Below are 21,199 nucleotides of genomic sequence, written 5' to 3' on the forward strand. Positions count from 1 at the left end.
CTGCACCCACGAGGACACTTCCCACCAGGACAAGGACTACACGTGCTGTCCTGCTGTCACCCCTGGGACCCTTCCAAGCAGCAGATGAGGATGGCTCAGGGCACTTCTCCTGCCGGGCACTGACATCACCCTCAGCTTTTCAGTCCACCTTTCCTTTCAAAATAAGAGCAGCTCCAGGGTAATGCTGAAAGCCCTGCTGGTTTTAATGTCACCTATCTCACATTCTCAAAAAAAAAATCACACTCACAACACCTCAAAAATTTCTGATTTGGGGTTATTTTGTATTTCAACAGCACAGTCCACTATCCATTTTCTGCTCCATCTCTCCAAACAGGACTAATCCCCACAGTATTTACAGCCCGTGCTAGAAAACCTTCAAACACACATTAACCACCCTAAGGCACCTGTATTCAAACTGCTCAGCCAAAGCCACCGCCAGAACAGTCTGAATGCAACAGAGAAGGAAAAGCCTGTATGGAAATAAACTTTACTAAAATAACCCAGCAAAGGTTTTGTCAAAGTAAACACACATTTTATTGTGACAATGATGCTTTAAAAATAAAGCTGTTCAGGGAAAGCTTCTCTCCCTCTGTACAGCTGTGTGTCTCTTCCACATCACTCGCCCCTTGGTGCTGCCACAGGCAGAGCAGGGGGCCCTGCATGGCCTTACCCGGCCAACAGCACATTGATGTGCCACCACCACAGGCTGAGGGTCACCAGGGCCACCCTGGGGAGGTTCCCCAAAAGTTTCAATAAAATTAAGTATTTTAAGACTCCATGTGCTTGGATATTAAAATCCACCAACCGTAACAGCATTCAAAAGGGATCAAGTGCAAACACACAGCTCCCCACACAGCTCATCTCCATTCCCTGCAGTGCTCCCAGGGGCTTCATTGTCCCCCACAGAGCAGATGCTGCCTGAGTTAATGCAATTAATGAGTCCACCTGGAAGACAGGCAGAGGATCAGCTCAGGAAGCAAAGCAGCAGCATCAGAGCCCTTATCTCTGTCAGTCAGCAGCCACCTGAGGTGGCCAAGAGGCTGCTAAAGCCCTGGCCTTCCATGGCCTCCCAAACCCATGAAGACCATGTCTCCTGGGCTCACAGCACTAATGGTTTTGCTTTAAGATCTGCTCTGTTACAGCCCATTGAAGTTTTGAAGCATTCCATTTGCAGTAATGACCCAGTACCAGGAAGCTCCTGAGTCTGCTGACCAGCTTCCACAAGCCAGGCTTCCAGAGACAGACAGATGAAACATGAACTCCTCACATACTCTCTGCAGTTGCAACACCTGGCGAGCCACCAGCAAAATAACCCAAACCAGATGTGCCTGACAGACAGCACAGGTGCCTACAAGCAAAGAAAACCCAGTAATTCACCTGCCCTCAAAGAACCTTGTCATTTGTTAGCCTTGAGCAAGAGGTGGTCTCCAACCCATGTTCTGCACCACCAGCACCCTGGATGCAGTGGCCCAGGGGCAGCTGGGTGGCACAGGGCTGCTCTCCTGCCCCTGGAGGAGCCACGGTGCTGGAAGAACATGGTACTACCAATGGAGTGATTTCCCACAGCTGCCACCAGTCTCCTTCTGCTGGTAGCACAGGAGAGTCAGAGCTCAAGTTCTTGAATCAAGGAGCACTTGAGGGTTTCTTACTACCCCCAGTCACTGTCAGATCCAATGACTGTAATATCCTCCGTGGGATATGCTGGGGAACTGGGCTGTGCCTTCCTGAGGTTGTGAAACGCTGCCTGGCAGATGTTTCGGGGAGAGGAGGGTGAAGGAGGGCAGCACTGCCAGTGTTCCACAGGAGACACCACACTCCCTCGAGCTGCAGGACAGCACGAATCTTGTTTGGTTACTCTGAGCTGCACCTTCACCTTCTTTCCCCACTCTGGCTGTGTCCAGGCACCCAGCAGGCTGCTGGCAAACCCAAAAGGGCACCTGCCCCAGACCTCTGCCCAGCTGAGCCAACACCACCATAGCTCACCAGTGTCATCCTAGGCTCAGCTGGGCACCAGCAGCCCACCAAAGCCCTGCCCTTGTCTCCACTTGCACTGCCTCTAACCAGGTTCCTTCTGCCCATATGCCCCCAGAAGTGCACAGAGGGCAAAAGCAGCAGCACCCCACTCTCTGACACGGCTGCCTCACTCCCCTCATCCAGACTCACCAGTCCAGCTCCATGTCCCCATGGCCACCACTCTTCCTCTGTTCCTCACCACACAGGCAATTCAACCCCTTCCCCCAGTCCCACTGTCCCTCCAACTGGGACAAACTGGCAGTAGCAGAATCTTTTGCCATTTATCCCCCTGGAACTCCTCTGTGCTAAGATCTGCCAGGCTGATGCATTAAATAACCAAACTGGATCAGCCACCTTTGGCCATATAACACTCTTGAAAAGCCCAAAAGCAACAAAGGAGCTGTACTGAGGCAGATGTAAGTCCCACAGCTCTGCTCTGCTGGTCACCAGCACGCAGTGTGGCAGAGCAGTGTTTCAAAGCACTCCTGCCTACCAAAATCAAGTTCTTGCGCCACAAATATAATTCAGGGCTAACGATGCCACCTCATGCCCCGTATGACCAGTCCAGAGCAACTCCTGATAAGTTTTGAGGAAGTAAAGCCAGACTGAATTACAGCTCTCTCACAAAGGTAACAATCTTTCACCCAACAATTTAAATTCTCTGCATTATTTTCCTGCATCAGATCCAACAAGTACAACTCCTGTGCAAACCTAAGGTTAAAAAAATAAAATTAAATAAAGAGGCTTCAGCATCTGGAGACAACAAGGGCAAGAGCAGCTACCCAAGCACCAGAGAAGGCCTTTGCCTGCCCTCCCAGCCACACAGCACCCACCCTCTCCTCTAGGACCAAGTCCAATGTCTGAGAAACTCCTACTGCTGTAGCAACAGTTATCAGTATGAAACAGCAACTTGCAGCGCAAGCAGCTTGAAGAAGCATTTCTGCTCTCAGTTGTAGGAGGAATTCCCTTGATTTTCTAGGCCCCATTCAAAAAGCATAAAACCATAATACTTTTAGGAAAGCCATATGAGCCACCACCACATGAAAACAAGACAGACAGGGAGGATGCACAGCCCCATGGATGAATTCTGAGGCAGAGACTGGGACTAAACAGAAACAGCTTCTCAAGGTGTTTCACATCCAAGTCAGCACACTCCTGGCATCCATGTCATCCCTGCTCCAACAGTGAGGTCCAGGCATGGACAGGGTAACTCTGGCAAGCCCATTTCTGCACATCCCACCTGGAGAAGGTAAGAGGCACAAAGGGCAGCTGTCCCAGGAGGGCAAGAGCCTCAGTGGCAAGAAAAAGCCCTGCAAAAAAACCTGCCAAGGTGCCCAGTGGCCTCCGACACAAGACAAAACTGTTCTCCTAGTGCCAAGCTCTTTTGTGCAAAGATGAGGCCAGTGGCATTTCTCACAGCACAAGCCCAGCCTGCCTGGCATCCTGGGCCCTGCTGCTCACAGGCTTGTGGGTACCAAGAACAAGCAACCTCCCACCTGCACAAAAACCCACGTACCTGCGGCCTCCCAGGACGCCCCTGGCAGTGGGACCCTGTGGATACGAGAGCATCTTCTGGAGCCTCCAGCTGCTGCACCCCACCAGCCTCGGCCCCAGCCCCAGCTCACAGCTCACGGCCCCAGCTCACAGCTCACGGCCCCAGCTCACAGCTCACGGCCCCAGCTCACAGCAGCAGAACAATTGGCCGCCTCATCCCGCACACAATGGCCACGATGAGACAGACCCACATCGTCACCCAGCCACGGCAGGGACAAGAGCCAGCGAGCGCTGGGGACAGTGTCGAATACGAGGAGAGCCTGCTGTGTCTGTGCCAGCAGCTGGGGCCTGGCAATCTACCTTCCAAGGTGGCTGTGGGAGCCCAGGGATGTAATTGTCAGGGTGGTGTGTGGGGAGGACAGATGGGGATTGGATGGGAGTGCTGGGAAGGAGGTGGCACTGGCTGTTTATATTGGATCACTCTACACAAACTTGAGGCCACAAGGACATTTCAGTTCCACGGGAGGAAACCTTGGAAACAAGGAGCTACCCTAGGCATCACATAAACCCAGGCACGATGCAAACATAAGCCCCACAAGCCCTGGACTCGCTGCAGAGACCAAGCATGGCTATTTGCTGACAGTAAACATGAATTTCTTCCTGCATTTCCGTATGGAGCAGACTGCTGGTTACCTGGGCTCTGAGGAGCCAAATCCATGGTGGCAGGCAGCCCAGAGCCCAGGCTGGGCTCCCCTTCCCCATCTCCAAAGGGCACCAAAGAAGCAGCTATCCAGCTTTTCCAGCCAGCAAGCACACCAGCTCCACACCAATGCGCTGAGACAGCACCCAGAAGTGCAACTGTCCCAGTTTTCTCCTGGCGCTGGCGCACAACTGCTCAAACACAACACACCTCAGCAATGCCAGTGAAATTCTCCCCCCCAAATGTGGGGCTCTGGGACAGGCTCCCACCCATGGTGACAGCACACTCTGTCACAGGGATGCCACCCTGCACGGGGCTGTTCCAGCCCAGAGGGCTGATGCTGCCCAGACAGGACAGGGTGGCTCCAGCCCTTACCCCCAGCTGCTGACCCCTATGAGTGGAGCTGCTGCAGCAGACCCTTCCCAGCAGCCCACGCCACCAGGCAGACAAAAGCTCTGGTGGTCATTCCAGGCTCCAGCTGGTTTGAGCTCACTTGCAGCTTCAGGTCCTGTTCATTTGGATTTTACTCTTTTCCAGTGAGGTACAATGAAGGAATGGATTAATCGTTCTCCTGCCCCTGGTTTAGCCAATGAACTCAAGTTCTTCAGCTGTCCCTGCAAGGGACAGTCTCTGGGCAGAGGCCTCCCCAGGCCCTTCAGGGGCCATGGAAAATCAGCCCAGCCCCAACCCTGCACACCAAGGCAGCTGCAGGCAGGAAAAGGCCTCAGAACACCCACCCCGGTGACAGCATCTCTCCATCACATGCACACCAACAATGCACTGAAATCCCCAGCTCTGCTCATGTCCTATCTCACTTGCTCTTCTTCCAAGCTTTTCCTCACCACTCTGGCCTGAAAACAAGTGATGGGAGGATTAGCCCAGCCATCCTGGGAACACTGGGCTGGGTTTTCATGATGGAACATTTCTGGCTGAAAGAGGAAGGAAAAAATGAAAAGGAAGCAGATCTTCAGTCACCTGATGAGGAGATGACTCAACATCACTGACATCCATGGGTGGGGGGGGAGGGACAGGGACCACTAACACCTCTCTGCCTCCTCTCTGGGCATCACAGATAACAAAAGCATTGGGTGGGACAGGACCATGTTATCCAAGGCCCACACAGGGAAAGGTCTCTGGGCACAGAGCTGCTTTTGAACAGCATTTTATACCCTACAGCAACTCCAGCATCTCTAGGGCTGGTGACCATGCACAAGCAGCACAAGATGAATAAGAATACTGTAAAAAGGAACAAAACTATTCTTACAAGGGACGTTTCCTTCTTTAACTGTACAGCTATTCCATTTGGGCCTGGGGAAGCCCATCCACAACCATGCCATGACTGCTGGAGAAGGCATTCCCTGTGCCTGCCCCGTAAAACCTGCCGGAGGCATTGGACAAAAGGGCCACCAGGCCCATGGCAGCACATGAACAGGATGAGCCAGGCTGTGCTTATGGAGGGAGCAGGGAGCAGCTGCACTTCCCATCAGCACCAGTGTGAAACTGTCCTCCAACAGACACAAGACAGTGGCTTGGCAGCCCTGGCCAGCCTGTGGGACAGTGGCCAGGAGTTTGGGAGCCTGCCCATCGGGACAGCAAAGCCCTGAGCCACCATGGCAAGGCCCAGCACGCACAGCCTCACTCAGACTGTGCCCAGCTCACCAGCCCCACAAGCTGAGCTTCTACACCAGCCAACCCCTATTCAGCCCTGAGAAAGGCTCCCAAAGCCAAGGGACAGCCACAGGACACCATCTGTAAATAAAAACCCACAAAAGTCACCTTGAAAACACACAGAGGTCTCCTTGGGATGTCCAAGGTAGGAATGGTGTGAGCAATATCAATGACATTTCAAGGAGAAACAATTTCTTTACAAAGGGCTGTTTCTACAGAGATAAATTGTTGCCAAAGTTTGATTAAAGGCCAAACCACGAGGTTTGGCTCCTTACAGGAACGAGACAGAACGTATGAAGGGGACAGAGGCTCCCCGAGCACAAGTCTTCCCGTATCTCTGAGGAGATGAACACATGGCCCCCCAGCCCCGGGTACTGGCCACACTGACACATGGCTCCTCGAGCCCCCACCAAGCTATGGCAGGAACACAGCACCGACCACACACTTCTCATCTTCCCACTTGACAAAAAGAGTAGGATTTCCTCCAGGGAGCACGTTCAGACCACAGGCACTTGGACAACGCTTCACCAAAACACTGGGCTCGCTGCCTCCCGCCCGGCCCCGCCAGCCCGGGAGCGCCGCGGGGAACCCGCACCCCGCCGGGGGGACCCGCACCCCGCCGGGGGGACCCGCACCTCTAACCCGCGCAGAGGGGGACCCGCACCCCTAACCGGAGACCTGCACCCCGCACCCCGCCCGGGGGGATCCGCACACGTCGGGGGGTACCCGCACCTCACACCCGCCGGGGGCACCGGGCCCGGACCCCGCCCGGCCGGGGGGCAGTCAGGGAGCGCTGCCCGGCGCCCACCGCGGGGCTCGGCGGAGCCGCAGCTCGGGTGGGCGCCGGGCCCGGGCCGACCCTCGCCGGGGATGCCGCGGCCCCCGGGCCGGCGGGGCGCGGATTACTCAGCGTTTCCAGCGGCAGACGGCGCGTCCGTGCCCGTGTGCCCGTGCCCGTGCCCCCGCTCCGGGCCCCGGCCCGCCGCTTACCGATGCCCGGCGCCACATAGACGAAGTAGAGGAAGGAGGAGGAGAGCGAGAAGAGGAAGAGCGCGGCCAGCAGCGAGCGCCGGGGCAGCAGCCGCCAGGCGCCGCGGGGGCCGCGGGGCCACCGCATGGCCGATGCGGCGCCGCCGCCGCTGCCGCTCCGCTCCGCTCACATGCGCCGAGGCCCGGCGGGAGGCGCCGCGCCGGGGCCGCTCCGAGCCGCCGCCCGCGCCCAGCGCCGCCGCATGAATGTGCCGCGATCGGCGGGGCGGGGCGGGCGCGGGGCGGGGCGGGCGGGGGCGGACCCGCCGCACCGAGGGGTCGGCACGGACCGCCCCGCCGGGGGGATCGGTACACACGGCTCCGCGGGGCTCGGCACGGACCGCCCCGCCGGTGGGATCGGTACACACCGCTCCGCGGGGCTCGGCACGGACCGCCCCGCCGGGGGGATCGGTACACACCGCTCCGCGGGGCTCGGCACGGACCGCCCCGCCGGGGGGATCGGTACACACCGCTCCGCGGGGCTCGGCACGGACGGCCCCGCCGGGGGGATCGGTACACACCGCTCCGCGGGGCTCGGCACGGACGGCCCCGCCGGGGGCTCGGCACGGACTGCCCCGCCGGGGGGATCGGTACACACCGCCCTGCCGGGGGCTCGGCACGGACTGCCCCGCCGGGGGGATCGGTACACACCGCCCCGCCGGGGGCTCGGCACGGACTGCCCCGCCGGGGGGCTCGGCACACACCGCCGCACCGAGGGGGCTGTGCACAGACCGCCCCGCTGGGGGACTCGGGACAGACCGCCCCGCTGGGGGGCTCAGGACAGACCGCCGTACCGAGGGGGCTCGGTACACACCGCCCCGAGGCGATCGGCACACACTGCCCCGCCGGGGGCCGCGGGGTGGCCGCACCACAGCCGGCCGTGGTGCCAGGGCGCCCACCGAGGGTCCTGAGACATCCAGCAGTGCCACTAGGACACGTGGCCGTGGTCCTGGGAGGACACGTGGCCGTGGTCCTGGGCTGTCCCACTGATGTTCCTGAGATACCCAGCAATAGCCCCGACACACTCAGCAATGGCTTAGGGCGCCCAGCAGTGGTCCAGGGACACCCGGCCGTGTTCCTGGAACACCCAAAAACGGCCCCAAGACACTCAGAAGTGGCTCAGGGCACCCGGCCATGGCCCTGGGACACCCAGTCATGCACCTGGGTCACACAACACCAGAAGAGCAAGGGCTGAACTCCCAACCCCAGCCCACCAAGCAGCAGGGGCTGTCTGGGCAAGTGCTGGGTGTCCCTGGATATTGTATGGGAGGAGGCTCAGCCGAAGAGAAGGTGATGGGCACAGATGGGTGGAAGGGAATAGAAGGCAAAGTCATCATGGTCAACACAGTAATCAGCACAACCAGCAACCAGCAACCCAGTGGGTTATAGAGTAATTAAGTAGTTTTGCACACATTTGTGGGCAGTTCCCTCTTTTTGTGTAGGAGGAGTTGGAACGAGATATGGAGACGCCTGAAAATGAAATCTGGGAGACCAGAAACACCGTCCCCATGGAGGGAGCCAGCAGTAGCTGCAGAGCAGATGGGGCCCAGCCCAGTCCATTGAGCACTGGGTTTTGCACTGTTTATGATCGCTGACTTTGCTCAGGGGAGGCTGGAGGGAGAAGTAATTCTTATTTCACCAACAGATAGTGCCGAGACAACCAAGCCCAGGCTCCAGGCTGTGGGCCAGGCACGACCAGCTGCCTCCGCCCAGGGTGGGCACCTAAGGCAGCAGCACCCTCAGGAGTGATGGTCTGTGGGGTAGGAGGTGGGCACAGACCATCTGTGAGAATATGCCCCATATGTCCCCCCAGCCTGCTCCTGCACCTTGGGGATGAGCCTCTCCCCAGCAGGGAGCAAAGCATTGCTTAACCCAAACTCCTGACCCCACAACATGGTGAGTGCCTGGCTGCAGGCTGGGCGGTGTCCAGCACCAGCCCCACGTCAGCCTGGGGCCAGGCACTGGGATAAAGTATTCTCCAGGTGTGACTGTGTGTCACAGTAACCCCAGGAAGGATTAGCCGCCCTTACAGCCTGGATGCAGTAAGAGCAAAGAAAGAAAACAGTTCCTGCATCTGACAAACAGGACACAAACACATGTCTGTTAGATACACAGACTCACAGAGGAGGGAGGACATAAAAATGAATATAAAGTAAAAAAAAAGAGCAGGTTTTAGCAAAGGAGTAGAAATCTCTCTTTAAGAGGTAAGGCATTCATTTTCTTGATGTGCCAAGGTGCAGAAGAACTGGAGGACAGAGGATTCTCAAGACTGAAGAAGCTGAGAAGGGAAGCAGGGATTTCCCTGGAGAAGCTGCACGAGCTTCATTAACTTCAGGAATGAGGAAACTGGTACTTGTTCTTGTTTTCCAGGATTACCCCTCCAGCAGCACCTCCACTGAAATGAATTAAAGCCTGAACCCTATTAATTTCTGGGGGCACAGAGTACTGCAGCAGAACTGCATAGCCAAGTGGCAGCTGGATTTTCTGTTCACAAAATAGCATTCAGCCAACTCCTAAAAGGATGCCTTGGGCAAGGAAACACAAAATTTCTTGCTTGGTTTATGATTTGTTTGGCGCAGACATGGTCAAAGGTGAGACATCATCACAACCAATAATCTAACCTATAGAACATATTTAATTAGGAATGACATTGCTGGAGGAGCCACCCAGAAACTGACTCCCAGGCCCTGGGTGCTGCTATGGGGACTGTCAAAGATGAGTGAAGTCAGGGAAGCCCTGGAGCCACATGGGACATGTCTGCCCCACTGCCCCACTCTGACTCACCTCCCCTCTCCCTCTCTCCCAGGGCCCCACTCAGCTCCAGTCAACCCATTTCACTCTGATCCTTTTATTTTGCTTGGTTTCTTCCCCTCTCCTCCCTGCCCTGACTCTCCACTGCACCCCAGATAAGGGATTAAGAACACCAGCCAAAGCTGCTCTCTCTCCCTTCGCCCTCTTCCAATAAAATAAAAAGAAGTTGAACAGGAGGAGAGGTTCCAAAGTCTCAGATCATTCCACATGGCCAGGTGAGGACTCGAGGTGGGAGCACTCCCAGGCAGGGCAGTTGCAGGGAGTGTGCCGGTGGCTCATGTCCAGAGAGCCCTGGCTCTGCCCCACCACCTTCCTCCACCTGCCATGCTCCAGCCTGCACCAGCCACTGCAGCCCTCAAGGCTCAAGGGATGAGCAAAGTCCCACTTTCTTCAGAATTTAATGAATCAATGGTGCCTGTGACACTAAGGAGGGCTTGTGTGAGCAGCTTTGCTGACAGCCCCAAGGGGAAGGAAGGTCCCTTGGTGCATGGCCATGAGCAGGAATGGAGGGACAGGTCCTGCCAGTGCACCTACACTCCTGAGAAGACATAGCTGCACCCTTAGAGCATGTCTTCACATAAAAGGCATTTTGCATCACTGGAGGTAGGGCTGTTTTGATGGCTTGGGGTGCCCCAGCGCAAGTGCAGTGCATGGAGGGAGGGTACGGACATGGTTGCACCACGAGCAGTCAGGGGAGGTTGGACCTGCCCCTCATGGAGGCACCAATGTGGTTGCTCAAGTGCTGGGTGTGGGAGCCCAGCGTGGCAGCTCTTACTGCTCATTCCCAGTGAGGGCTGGCCATGGACAGGCTGGGCACAGAGAGCAGGCCAGATCCTGCTCCCAGCCACAGAGCAGCCAAGGGAGAGTGGGGCCAAGGGCTGCCTGGCACCCTGCAGGGAGCAAACCCATCTGCCTGGGAAGTGCCTCGAGGTCCTGAACCTTGGATGGGCAGTGCTATGTGCTGCCAAGGGCCATGGGGAGACACAGAGCTGGGGAGCACTGCCTGGCAGGGTCAGCAGCAGACCCTTACAAGGAGATGACCTCAGAGCAGATAAAAGGGCTGGCACATGATTTGGGATTTGAAACAGTTATTAAAAGGCTGTTCTGCTTTAACTGCCCATCTCTTACTGCTCCTTTCCACAGAGACTGAACGTGGACTGTCTCATCTGCACCAATAATCTTTCTTCTGCCACTTCAGCAAAGGACAGATTGTAGCAAGCATGTCACAGCCCTCTCCAACATTTTGCAGTCTCTGTCATGGACTCTGCAGCTTCTGGTACCTTCGGCCCCCATGGTAGAGACTTTCCAGAGTAGCCTCCATCCCGTGATTAAGAAAATGCCTCCATTTCTAAAGGTGTGGACACTCAGCAGCTCCCCGTGTCAGCCCTCCAGCTGCTCAGCAGTGCTGCTTGCTTTGGCTCTTCCCTGGAGCCTCTGCTGCCAGATGGTCTGTGAGCAAAGAGGAACCTGAGCTGTGTCGCTCGCAGACAGAGACTTGGGGTGGGCTGATGCTGACCAGCCCTCGGCCCTGCAAAAGCAGCGTGTGTTCCCTCCATGGTTCACTAAATGTCTCTTTGCAACATGAGGCTTGTTCCAGCTCCATTTAAAGGCAACACAGTGTCATCCTGGGCTCTGAGCAGGAGCAGGACACAGAATGCATGCTCAGTAGGAATGTAAATATTTTTTACATGTACACCCACAGCCCCAGCGTATGCAATAAATGCTCAGTGTATGCCATGCACCAGATCAGAGACATAATTATTGATGCAGCAGGTTTTCAGAACAACACAACAGGGTGTGTACTTAATTTGGCAATAAGAGCACACCTAAGTGGCCCTGGCATTTTCAGCTGGGTATTAGACCACTGCCACCCACGGGTGCAGCTATTTTATCTCACATCGAAGTGTCGGCAGTACCAGAAAGGAAACCAAAAGCAGGTATTTGTTTATTAAGATGGGAAAACTCCACCGAACACTACGAGGTGCTCCCTGCACGCAGGAGTGCTGTAGACCAGTTCCCTGATTATGCCACCCACTACACTTTCTAACAAGACTATTAGGGCTCTGATCTTAATTGCACCTGTACATGTGCCTAACCATAGGGTGACTCATTCCACCGCAGTCAACAGATGTGTCACAGCTCCCAAAAGGAGGCACTATCCATAGAAATCATTTTGCAGAGCTCCATGTGCACTTGGAAGGTGGCTCTCATCAGAGAAACGGGCTAAAATGTTTATCTTCTCCTGACCCATTGCAGAGATTCGAATGGTTTCATTGCCTCTGTTTGCATCAGCCCACCTCTGAAGGATGATCATCTGTCCCAGACAAAGTGGACTTGTGCAAAGGCTCATAAAATGCCTTTGAGATCTAAATATTCAGTCGAGGGAACACATCAGGCTGTACCTTCCAAAACTTCCCAAGGAAGGAAATTTCAGACAGTAAGAGAGAAAATTATTGTGCAATTCAGTGTGAGTAATTTATCCAGATTTTAAAATATTACTTAACCAAATCCCTCTCAAAAACCTGAGACAATGAACATGTTGCTGCAATAAAGTATGAAGCCTTCCATCCATATTAACCCTCTTCCCAGCTTGGATTTTGATTAACTGGAATAAATATTTAATTAGAAAGGCAAAGAGATGAACCTCTTGACCACCCAGGCGCTGCCTCTATAGTCATTGCCCTTTGATGTACAAGGAAAGGGCTTGTAGGGCTTTCTTGAGACATGTGCAGCTTTCCATTTTTCTTAAAATCCCAGCAAGGTCGGGTTCTGTTTTGGGGTTTGTGGCTCAGAAGCCTCACAGTGAACATGGCACAGAGTGATTCCTGCTCATCTTGGTCAGATGAGGAGGGGGAGGCTTCCCTCGCCCTGCACAGCCAACAGGAGCTCGGGCATTTGTTTTCCAGGTCCCCTTGGCACATGTGCCCCCAGGAAACCCACAGGGCTGCAGAGCTCTCCTGCTGTGCCTGCCCGTGGTGATGCTGCGGCCCTGCAGCGTCCCTGGGCAGCGCCGAGCTGGGATGCAGCACCCAGAGCTGCTGGCACGGGCACAGCATGGGCACGGCTGGGCTGGGCTCAGCTGTCTTGGGCTGGGCTGGGCTGGGCTGGGCTGGGTTGGGCCATGCTAGGCTGGGCTGGGCTGGGCTGGGCTATACTGGGCTGGACTGCCCTGTCCTGGGCTGGGCTGGGCTGCGCGTTGGTGGCGGTGCCAGGTAAGAGAGAGGTGCCCATTCCAGCCATGCATCCCTTTCCCCTCCCGAACCTGCAATCTGCCAGAGCACTCGAATACCCGATGAAAAGTCACCGACCTCGGCAGGGGTCAGGCATGTGCTGAATCAAGGCTTAGGAAGCAGCTCAGCCTGAGAGAGTGATGTCCTGGAAGCAGCACCGCCGCCCTTCCACATTCCCTCTCCTCTAGGCTTAATTAGTGCCTGCTTTTGGCAGTGGCACCGTTTGTGCTGTGGGCTTTTACTTTCCCCCAAAGGAGCATTTGCACCTTCACTATATTTATTTTATTCTGAGGAAATCCTAATGATTTCCTTTCATGCTTGATTTTCATCCTGTTTGCTGTGGGACTCCTGCTGTCACTCTAAAAATATCTGGCTCTCAAATCTTTGCAGAAGTGAGCACGACTGAGAGCAGAGAAGGTGAAGTCAAGCTAAAGAGACCTTTACCAGCTCTAAAACAGATGCTGCTCTTGCTGCTGCAGCTGATTTATTCCTCATCTGGAGAACAACAGTTCAGAGCCCAGAATCGTTGCCTCCAATGGTTTATTTGGCTGTGCTGGAGTTTGGCGACGTCCTGTATAATGTTTTTTGCATGGAAGTGTCACTCTGAGGGAGGTTTAATTGCTTTAAAGGTGGATGGTGATGAGAACACCTTGGAAAAGCTATTTGCATACATTTTCTCGAATGGCAAATGTGTAACTTCCTCCATGCTCAGGCAGTCTGAGACTGCTTCCCAGCATTACTCAGCTTCACTGGGTGCTTCTGCAAAATTAACAACCAGAAATTACATAGCATGAAGGAAGAAGGAAACTCAGGGTTTGAGTGAGTAACAGCCAAACCAGCAGGACTCTGAGTCTGGGGCTGCAAACTACACACACAGACTGCCCCTGGCCCCTGCACCTGGGGCTCGATGCCAACACTGCTTGCAGAAGTCTGGAGTGGAGCACAGGCAAGTGCTCGGCACTGCCTGCTCCCAGACATTGGCCTGGCTTTGCAGAAAGTGCAGGAGTGATTTCAAGAGTGCAAGGCTGGTGACAGAGCCCTCAGCTGCCACCAAGGGCAGGGCACACACCTGCACCACGCAGCACCTGCACCTCTGCTCACACCTCGTCTTCACAGCACTGATTCCAGAAAGTGCTCACCATAATCATCCCCCCAGTGACCTTCACACAAGGCCAGGAGGTGCCACACACAAGTCCCTTCTGCTTCTTTCTCCACAGAATTCAAGGGCAAATGTCTCTCGAGTGGCCTTGGAGGTTACACAGCATCAGTCACAACAATCTTGTTTAAAGAAATCTTTACTCCCCTGCATATCTCACTCTGCAGGGCAGTTCATTTTTGTAATTACTTAATGCTTTGAAGCATCAGCTGTTGAGATAAGCAGGACCCTGCCTTTAGGAGTGAAATAGGTATTGATTTAATGCCCTCACTGCAAGGGATCATAAGGCATCAGGAAGCGACTCATTTCCCAACCACAGCCATCCCCAAAGGTGAGCTTGCTGCCTGCCTGCATTTCCCCAGACACATGCTCTTTTGCAGCCTAGATGTTGTACCTGCAGAGAGAGGGATTTACAGCAGCCAGGGATGTGCAGGCTGGCCAGCAGTGCTGTATGGCAGCCCCAGCTGTGCTGCCACGCAGCAAAAATCAGAAGAATGGTGTTTTCTGGTCCATCACACAGTCCATGTGCTGCAAGACCAACAGCTTCTGGAAGCATCAGGTTCTTTGTGGAGGTGCTGTGCAGTTGTGTGTGTGCCTGTGATGGGTCAGCACCCTTCAGGCACGATGGATTTGCTGAGCATGTACAAACCATCTGCCCAGGAAAGCCACAAAGAAGGGCACCAGGCCCGGCCCCACGCACAAGGTGGCAGTGGTTCTGTTCGCCCTCAGGGAAAGAGAGCAGTCCTGTCAGGGTGGGTCCTGAGAGAGGCAGAGCATTTCCCGAGGGACACCATGTCTCTGGTGTGACAGGGGGTTTGTGCCATCAGGAACAGGGGCTTCAATCCATGATCAGGCTGACCCTGCTCTGGTATTTTCTGGGGGACCCTCAGGATCTCTGCCCAAGCCCACACTGGGGTCTGCAGCTGACACAGTGACCCTGGGACGTGGGGCAGGGCAGGAGAGGGAGAGCATCACCAGCCAGTACAGGAATGGTGGACGCTGTGGCAAAGCAGAATTTAACCAAGACACCAGGGCTCATATTTGTGTGTTGTGAACAACCTGAGTGACCACATGATGTAAATGCAGCCAGAAATATTCCAACTGAAAGTCACACAGCATTTTGTAAGAGCAAAAGTGGAAGTGATAATTTCTTCCTGTCTTGCTGTCACCCAACTAAAGCAGTGTAATTCCACAGAATTTAAGCATCAGCCACACATCCCACCTTCCTGAAACACAAGCTATGGAGCTCCTTACAGGGTTTTACAGATGATACTACGAGGGCTGTGATACAGAGGCAGCCAGCCATGAGGACCTAATGGGTCTGCTGGCCCAAATGCTGTGTCCCCAAACAGTCACCACCTCATGATTCACCCAGATGAGAGGTGCTCCCTGCACTACCAGCATGACAGCTGGTTTCAGGCAGGTTTGCAGAGTTTCTCTTCTTATGCAACCACCATTAGTTATTCACAGTGGCTGAATGCAGCTAGCAGGGAGTTTGCTAAGAACGGTGCCTAGTTACAACAACAAACTAGGCCTGGCTTTGCCACTGGCATGTTTTTCTCAGATAAACCAAGAAAAATATTTTACACTGTGCAGTTCATTGTACACAACCTGGAATTTAAGCTGTTTAGTTTGTAAGGGTATTTTAAACCAAACAAGCAGCTTTTTGTTAACGTTTCCCCTGGCGCTGCAGATTTCTGGGTTTAGAATAGCTCAGCTCACTTTGAGCCACCACTGCTTTGCTGGGACAGAGGGATGTGACGTGGTACATCCCAGCCAGAGCTCTGAGACTGTGCAACCATTTTTCAGGCAATGACCCTGAAATAAATTGGAGTATCAGCCAAAGGCCTGACCCTCAGGCTTTCCCTTGGCTTTCAGAGCATGGGGAGCTGCTGGTTACAGCTCCACCTCACTCCACAGCCAGAGACAGAGACAAGCAGCAGCACTACAGCTACGGGAAGGGCACCACTTCAATCCATATGCCATGGCTGGATGGCTGTGGCAGAGAGAAGGAGCAACTGGATCTATCAGAAGAGTTATTGCAGGGGGGAAAGGAGGCTGGCAGAGCTGATCTTTTCTTGGAAGGAGAGGAGGATCCCAGGAGAAGGGCCTTGCCAAGAAAGAAATAATTCCCTTGCCTCTGGCTCTTGCTCTTTTCTCACCAGGCTCTCCTGCTCCAGCTGCTGGACTGGGTCTGGCTGGGGTGGAAGGGAGTCCTGCAGTGGTGCTGGTCGGGTGCTGTGGTTTGCATTTCTGACAACCAGCACTGATTACAACCCAGGGCTTTCCCCACTGCCCAGCAGGGCTGGTGCAGCAGCAAGGCCTTGTCTTTTCCCCACTCTGCCCCTGCAGGGAGGAGACTGGGGGGCTGAGGCTGAGGGGGGAACACACAGCTGACCCCCAGTGACCAGAGGAATATTCCACCCCACAGGACATTATGTTCAGCAATAAAAGCTCAGGGACAGGATGAGGAAAGGAAGATGTTCAAGGTTACAGTGTTTGTCTTCCCAAGTATCCCCTTTGCCTCTCTCAGATTTGTACTTTTCCCCTTATCTCTGCTCCAGGCTACAGGAGCCATGTTCTCTGTCCAGGGCAAGACAGGCCACAGTGCCACGGGAAGGGGTGTCCCTCTGTATCCCATGGAGCCCGTGTGTTGTGTGTCAAAAGTGATTTGTGGAGTAGGTGTGAACAGGAGCTGTGTTTTATCAACAAAGCAATTTCTGTCCCGATGAGGGATTGCAGAGATAACAGAAGCAGCAGAACATTCTTTCAGGGAGACACTTCAGAGAATGCCCATAAAACCCACCAGCAGCAGCCTCTGACAGAAAGGACACGTGAGTGAGTGTGGTGTAACAGGCAGAGCAGGAGACAGCACATTCAGGTGATTATTCTCTCTGCTCTCACTTTGCAGGGTATTGGACAGGATACCTACATCATTTCAGCTGTGGAACTTTTCTCTGGCAGCAGAGGCACCATGGACAGGGTAACAGAGCCTCCCAAAAATCTGGGTCCTGCTGCATTGGGCAGAGATCCCTGGCTGGCTGCAGGAGGGTACTGAGCAGAGCTGGCAAGACCAGCTGGGAAATCTGTGTGCACACTGGTGTTAAATCACACTTTGGGGGGCCTCCCTGTGTCCCAGCTGCCTGTGCCAGGCCATCCCATTACTGGCAAAGGGCAGAGAAGACTGGCATCCTTCTTGCCTGCTGCAAGGGTGGGCAGTTCTGGAGGCAGCTTGAGAGCAGGCTGCTCATGTGAGCATGAGGGGACAGGCCCTGGGAGTGCCCAGCAGCTCCGGATACTGCCGTGAGCAAGAAACACAGTTGTTTGTACAGTTGTTCTCCTTTCCCATTGCCATTTGTTTGTAGACATGTCACAGCAGATGCACCTCAGCAGTACAACAAATACTTGGACTCATTTGAGGCTGGCACCAGCAAATGTAATCCAACTAACCAAACACTGTTTATCAGAGTTGTCACAAAGATTTGTTAATTCCCTCAGACAGGAGGGCTTTTAGGATAGTCTGTAACAAGGAAGGAGGAAGAAGTTTTAATTTATATACCAATAAGAATGTAGTCCAGAGAATACCTAAACCCTGCCCTCAGTGAACAGGTATTCAGCATTTAAAGCAGGCCCAGGTGGAGGGGCAGGCAGTGAGGGCTGACGTGCAGGGAGGAGAGCAGGAGACAGGCAATACCAAACTTCCTGCAGCTGGTATTGGGGTTTCACCTCCTGGGTGACAAGTGGCTCCTGTCTGGGGAGCAGCTGCTGCCTGCCCACCATGGGTGGAGGGGGACACAACACTCATGGTCCCCTGCAGCGTAGGGACCCATGTCCAAGGAAGGTGGTGGCAGCCAGGCCCAGATCTGAAAGGGAAACGGCTCTGCTGGATGGGACTGGGTGCCAGAGGAAGCTGCAGATACCAGAAGTTTTCATGATTTCAGTGTACTGAGCAGTAGCTGGAGGGGCTATTGGGAGCTAGGCTGTGTCTGCTTGCCCTGCTCTTTGTCTCCTGAGATGCATTATGGCCCTGCTGGCTTTGGGGGTGGGAAAGGGAAGCAGTTGGTTTTTTAAGTTCTAATTCTGGCATGTCCATAATTGATTTTTCCATTCTTCATTATTTTATTTGTTTTTCTTAATTTATAAATGCTGGTTTCTATTGCTGTCATCTTTTTTCTCTGTTATCCCCTCTGCACATGCACACATGGAATGTGCCATCAAATTCTGGGATGGACACACATGCACCAAATACACAGATACACTTCAGAAATCACACCTGGGGCAGGATGAGGAAGGCTTGAACTAGCAATGATGGTTTGATATGAAGCACCAAACATCCCTTGAAAGAAGAAAGTAGATTGACTTGAGGAAGACATTCAGGAGGAAGTGGGAAAGGACAGTACTTAGTCATCACTGCCTTCTCTTACCTCCTTTCCTGAGTGTGGAGGCCACTGCTGGGAGGCAGATGCAGGGCCTGGAGGACCCCCTGGGCTAGTGCAGTGTGGCTTTGTCCTGGGGCTGGCAGAAGACGTGGCTGTGGAGCTGCACCATGCTGGGCTCCAGCCCATCTGGCTGGTTGCCTGCAGTGTGCAGAAAGGGCAGATAAGTAAGTGGTGTCACTGAGAGCCGTCTGTGCCAGTAAACAAACCAAAACCTCTTTACTGGGAGATTGGGGTGAAAAAGTGGGAGCAGATTTCCTCAGTATTTGTGTGTCTTGAGATAAAGTGTTGGTCAGAGCGCAGGTGGAGGGGACCACGTGAGATGCTTCCCAGCTCACCCGTTGACTTGCTGTCTGTTTTGGGGACATTTCTCCAGCCTCTCTCTGCCTCAGTTTAGGCATTTGTGAAGTAGCAACTGCCTCCTGCCGAAGCCTGTCACTAAACATAGCCCATTTGTGCTGGGAGAGTCACGTTGTGAGACAGAAGGCCCATCACACACTGCTGCGAGAGGGGACTCGATGAGTCACGGCACAGCACCAGCTCGGAAATTCATGAAATGCCTAAATTTGCAGTCAAAAAAATTCACTGTTTAAAGCCAAAAACAAGAGAGGACAATTCCTCTCTGTCCTGTCTCTGGGGTAGCACCTGCTGGCCCCACCTGTCAGTGTCTGAACCAGGCAGCCAGCAGAGCCTGTCTGCTGGGAGCTCCATGGATGGGGACAGCCCTGTGTGTGCAGACCCGGCACAGCAGCAGCTGGTGTGTGGCAGGGCACAAACCAGCATCCAGTGCCAAAAATGAGGGCATGGGATTGGGGTCAGGAGAGCTGCTTTTCCCTGAAAAGCAAACAGGGGCAGAGAAGTTGGCTGTTGCTTCTCAGCAAGGTCCCCCTCACCCCATCCCCATGTCCAAGGCAAGCACAGAGTTCAGTCTCTCCAGCCCTCGTAGCCACCCACTCACCAGCAGTGCCAGCAGGTGACGTGACAGTGTCCTTGGGAACACTCCCTGCCAGTGCCCTTTGGGTCCCTGTTCCCAGGGGCTGAGCCCATTTGCATTGCAGGTGAATCACAACCTTTTGTGCCTGGCTACAGCAGCACATCTTGCTGGGCACTGGCTGCAGCCATGAGATGTGATTTCCACTGTCATTGCTTCCTCCTGGATAAATTCCAGGCTAAGCATGTCACAACCTAAGACTAAACTTGCAATAAAAAGCAAACAAACTAAGCATCTATGGTTTAAAACAGAAGATACCAAAGCAACAGGAGACACAGTAGGTGCTGAGAACTAGTGCTTGGGATTTGCCTGCCTATTGTTTATGTTTATAGATGCAAGTGTGTCTATGTGTATGCACCCAGGCACATGCCCACTGCACGTAGCTAGAGAACAAGAGAATAAAATGCTACATATACTAAGGCACATTAAGAAGATAGAAAAACAAATCTGTACAGTGAAGGGTTTAAAAGAATTTTCAGCATTTCATCAGTCAGCCTAAGCGAATCCTTCCCATCTGCCCCAAAGCAATAAAGCAAGCAAATTACACACTGAGGCTTTCCCTGCTTCTCACTGGCAGCTGAACCTTCATCTCTGCAATAAAGAAATGCCCTGGGTTTGATAACAAAGGTCATCTCTCCTGTGCCAGTGCCATCAGTTCCCTTTCTCAGTCTCACAGTGAGAGAGGGGAGTGGGAGAGGATGATCCTTTTGCACAGAGGTTGCTCTCAGGACAATGCAGCTCCCCAGCACTCACATCCCAGCCTGCCAAGATCTTCAGAAGCTCTGATGGGACCAGTCCTGGGGGGTGATGAAGCCCCCAAAAGGCAGGTTTTGTAAGCAATAACTGCCCTATTGGTCCTTTGGTGCTGTACCCATAGGCATTTCCTCCTCACATGCAGCCCACAGATATTGCCATTTTAAGGCCACTGCTGATTTTGGTGCTCTTAATAGTGCTGATTTTTGTCTTTGAAACCCCTGCACTTAGAGCCTTATGGATTCTATTCCATGCCAGAATCAGGATCTGACTTCAGGTGAGTTTAGAGCTGAGCCCCTCTCCATGCCCCCAAAATAATTTTCTGTTACTATAAATCCAAGCTATGAAGGTGAGGGATGTATTGAAACACTTCAGGGTAGTTCTACAGCACCTCCACCTTCCCTGTGTCTGGCACTCTCCTCCCTCTGCCTTGCTCTCCTGCTGCAGGAGGGAGGGCAGCGTTTCAGAGGCTCAAGGGTGACTTTAACCTGCCTGAGATCACCGTGTTTGTAGATAATCTAAAAGGCAAACCCAAATGTCTCCAAGGCCAAAGACTGATGTAACAGCCAAAGCAACTCCCTAGAGAAAACCTGGCATGGCCTTGCTCTTTAGAGCCAACAGCCTCCACTCCTGAGCCAGCCCCAAGTCCTGGGCTCTAAATTAGCACCTTCCCCTGCATTTCCAGCACAAGGTTACAGCTGGTCACTTACTCATCTCTGCCTGCCCTCAGTGTTCTACACAGCTATCTATTTAGGCTGCTCTGTATAATTTAAGAATTAGAACTAAACACTGTGTTACCTACAGCCACATCATCTCAGAGGAGCTTAAACAACTCTGAAATTCTTGGGATCTATTAAAAGCAACATGCAGTGCATGCATTAATCAACAGATTCTCTGTAGCCATGCATCAGAAAACCA

At 53.7% G+C, this 21,199-nt stretch overlaps 1 protein-coding gene across 2 annotated transcripts in view; it reads right to left on the reverse strand.

Moving 5' to 3' along the window:
- B4GALT5 (beta-1,4-galactosyltransferase 5) overlaps positions 1-21,199 on the reverse strand; it is a 47,637-nt gene that overhangs the window by 25,775 nt on the left and 663 nt on the right. The window contains exon 1 of one of the 2 annotated variants that reach the window (XM_071572967.1): positions 6,866-7,097. The exons of the other annotated variant lie outside the window; for it this stretch is intronic. Within the exon in view, the coding sequence (XP_071429068.1) occupies positions 6,866-6,992 (127 nt within the window). The 5' untranslated portion in view covers positions 6,993-7,097. Of the gene's footprint in view, positions 1-6,865; positions 7,098-21,199 lie in introns of those variants that run through there. 2 annotated transcript variants of the gene reach the window in all.

The sequence above is a fragment of the Pithys albifrons genome, chromosome 18 (assembly GCF_047495875.1).
Source record: "Pithys albifrons albifrons isolate INPA30051 chromosome 18, PitAlb_v1, whole genome shotgun sequence".
NCBI classification, from domain to species: Eukaryota; Metazoa; Chordata; class Aves; order Passeriformes; family Thamnophilidae; genus Pithys; species Pithys albifrons.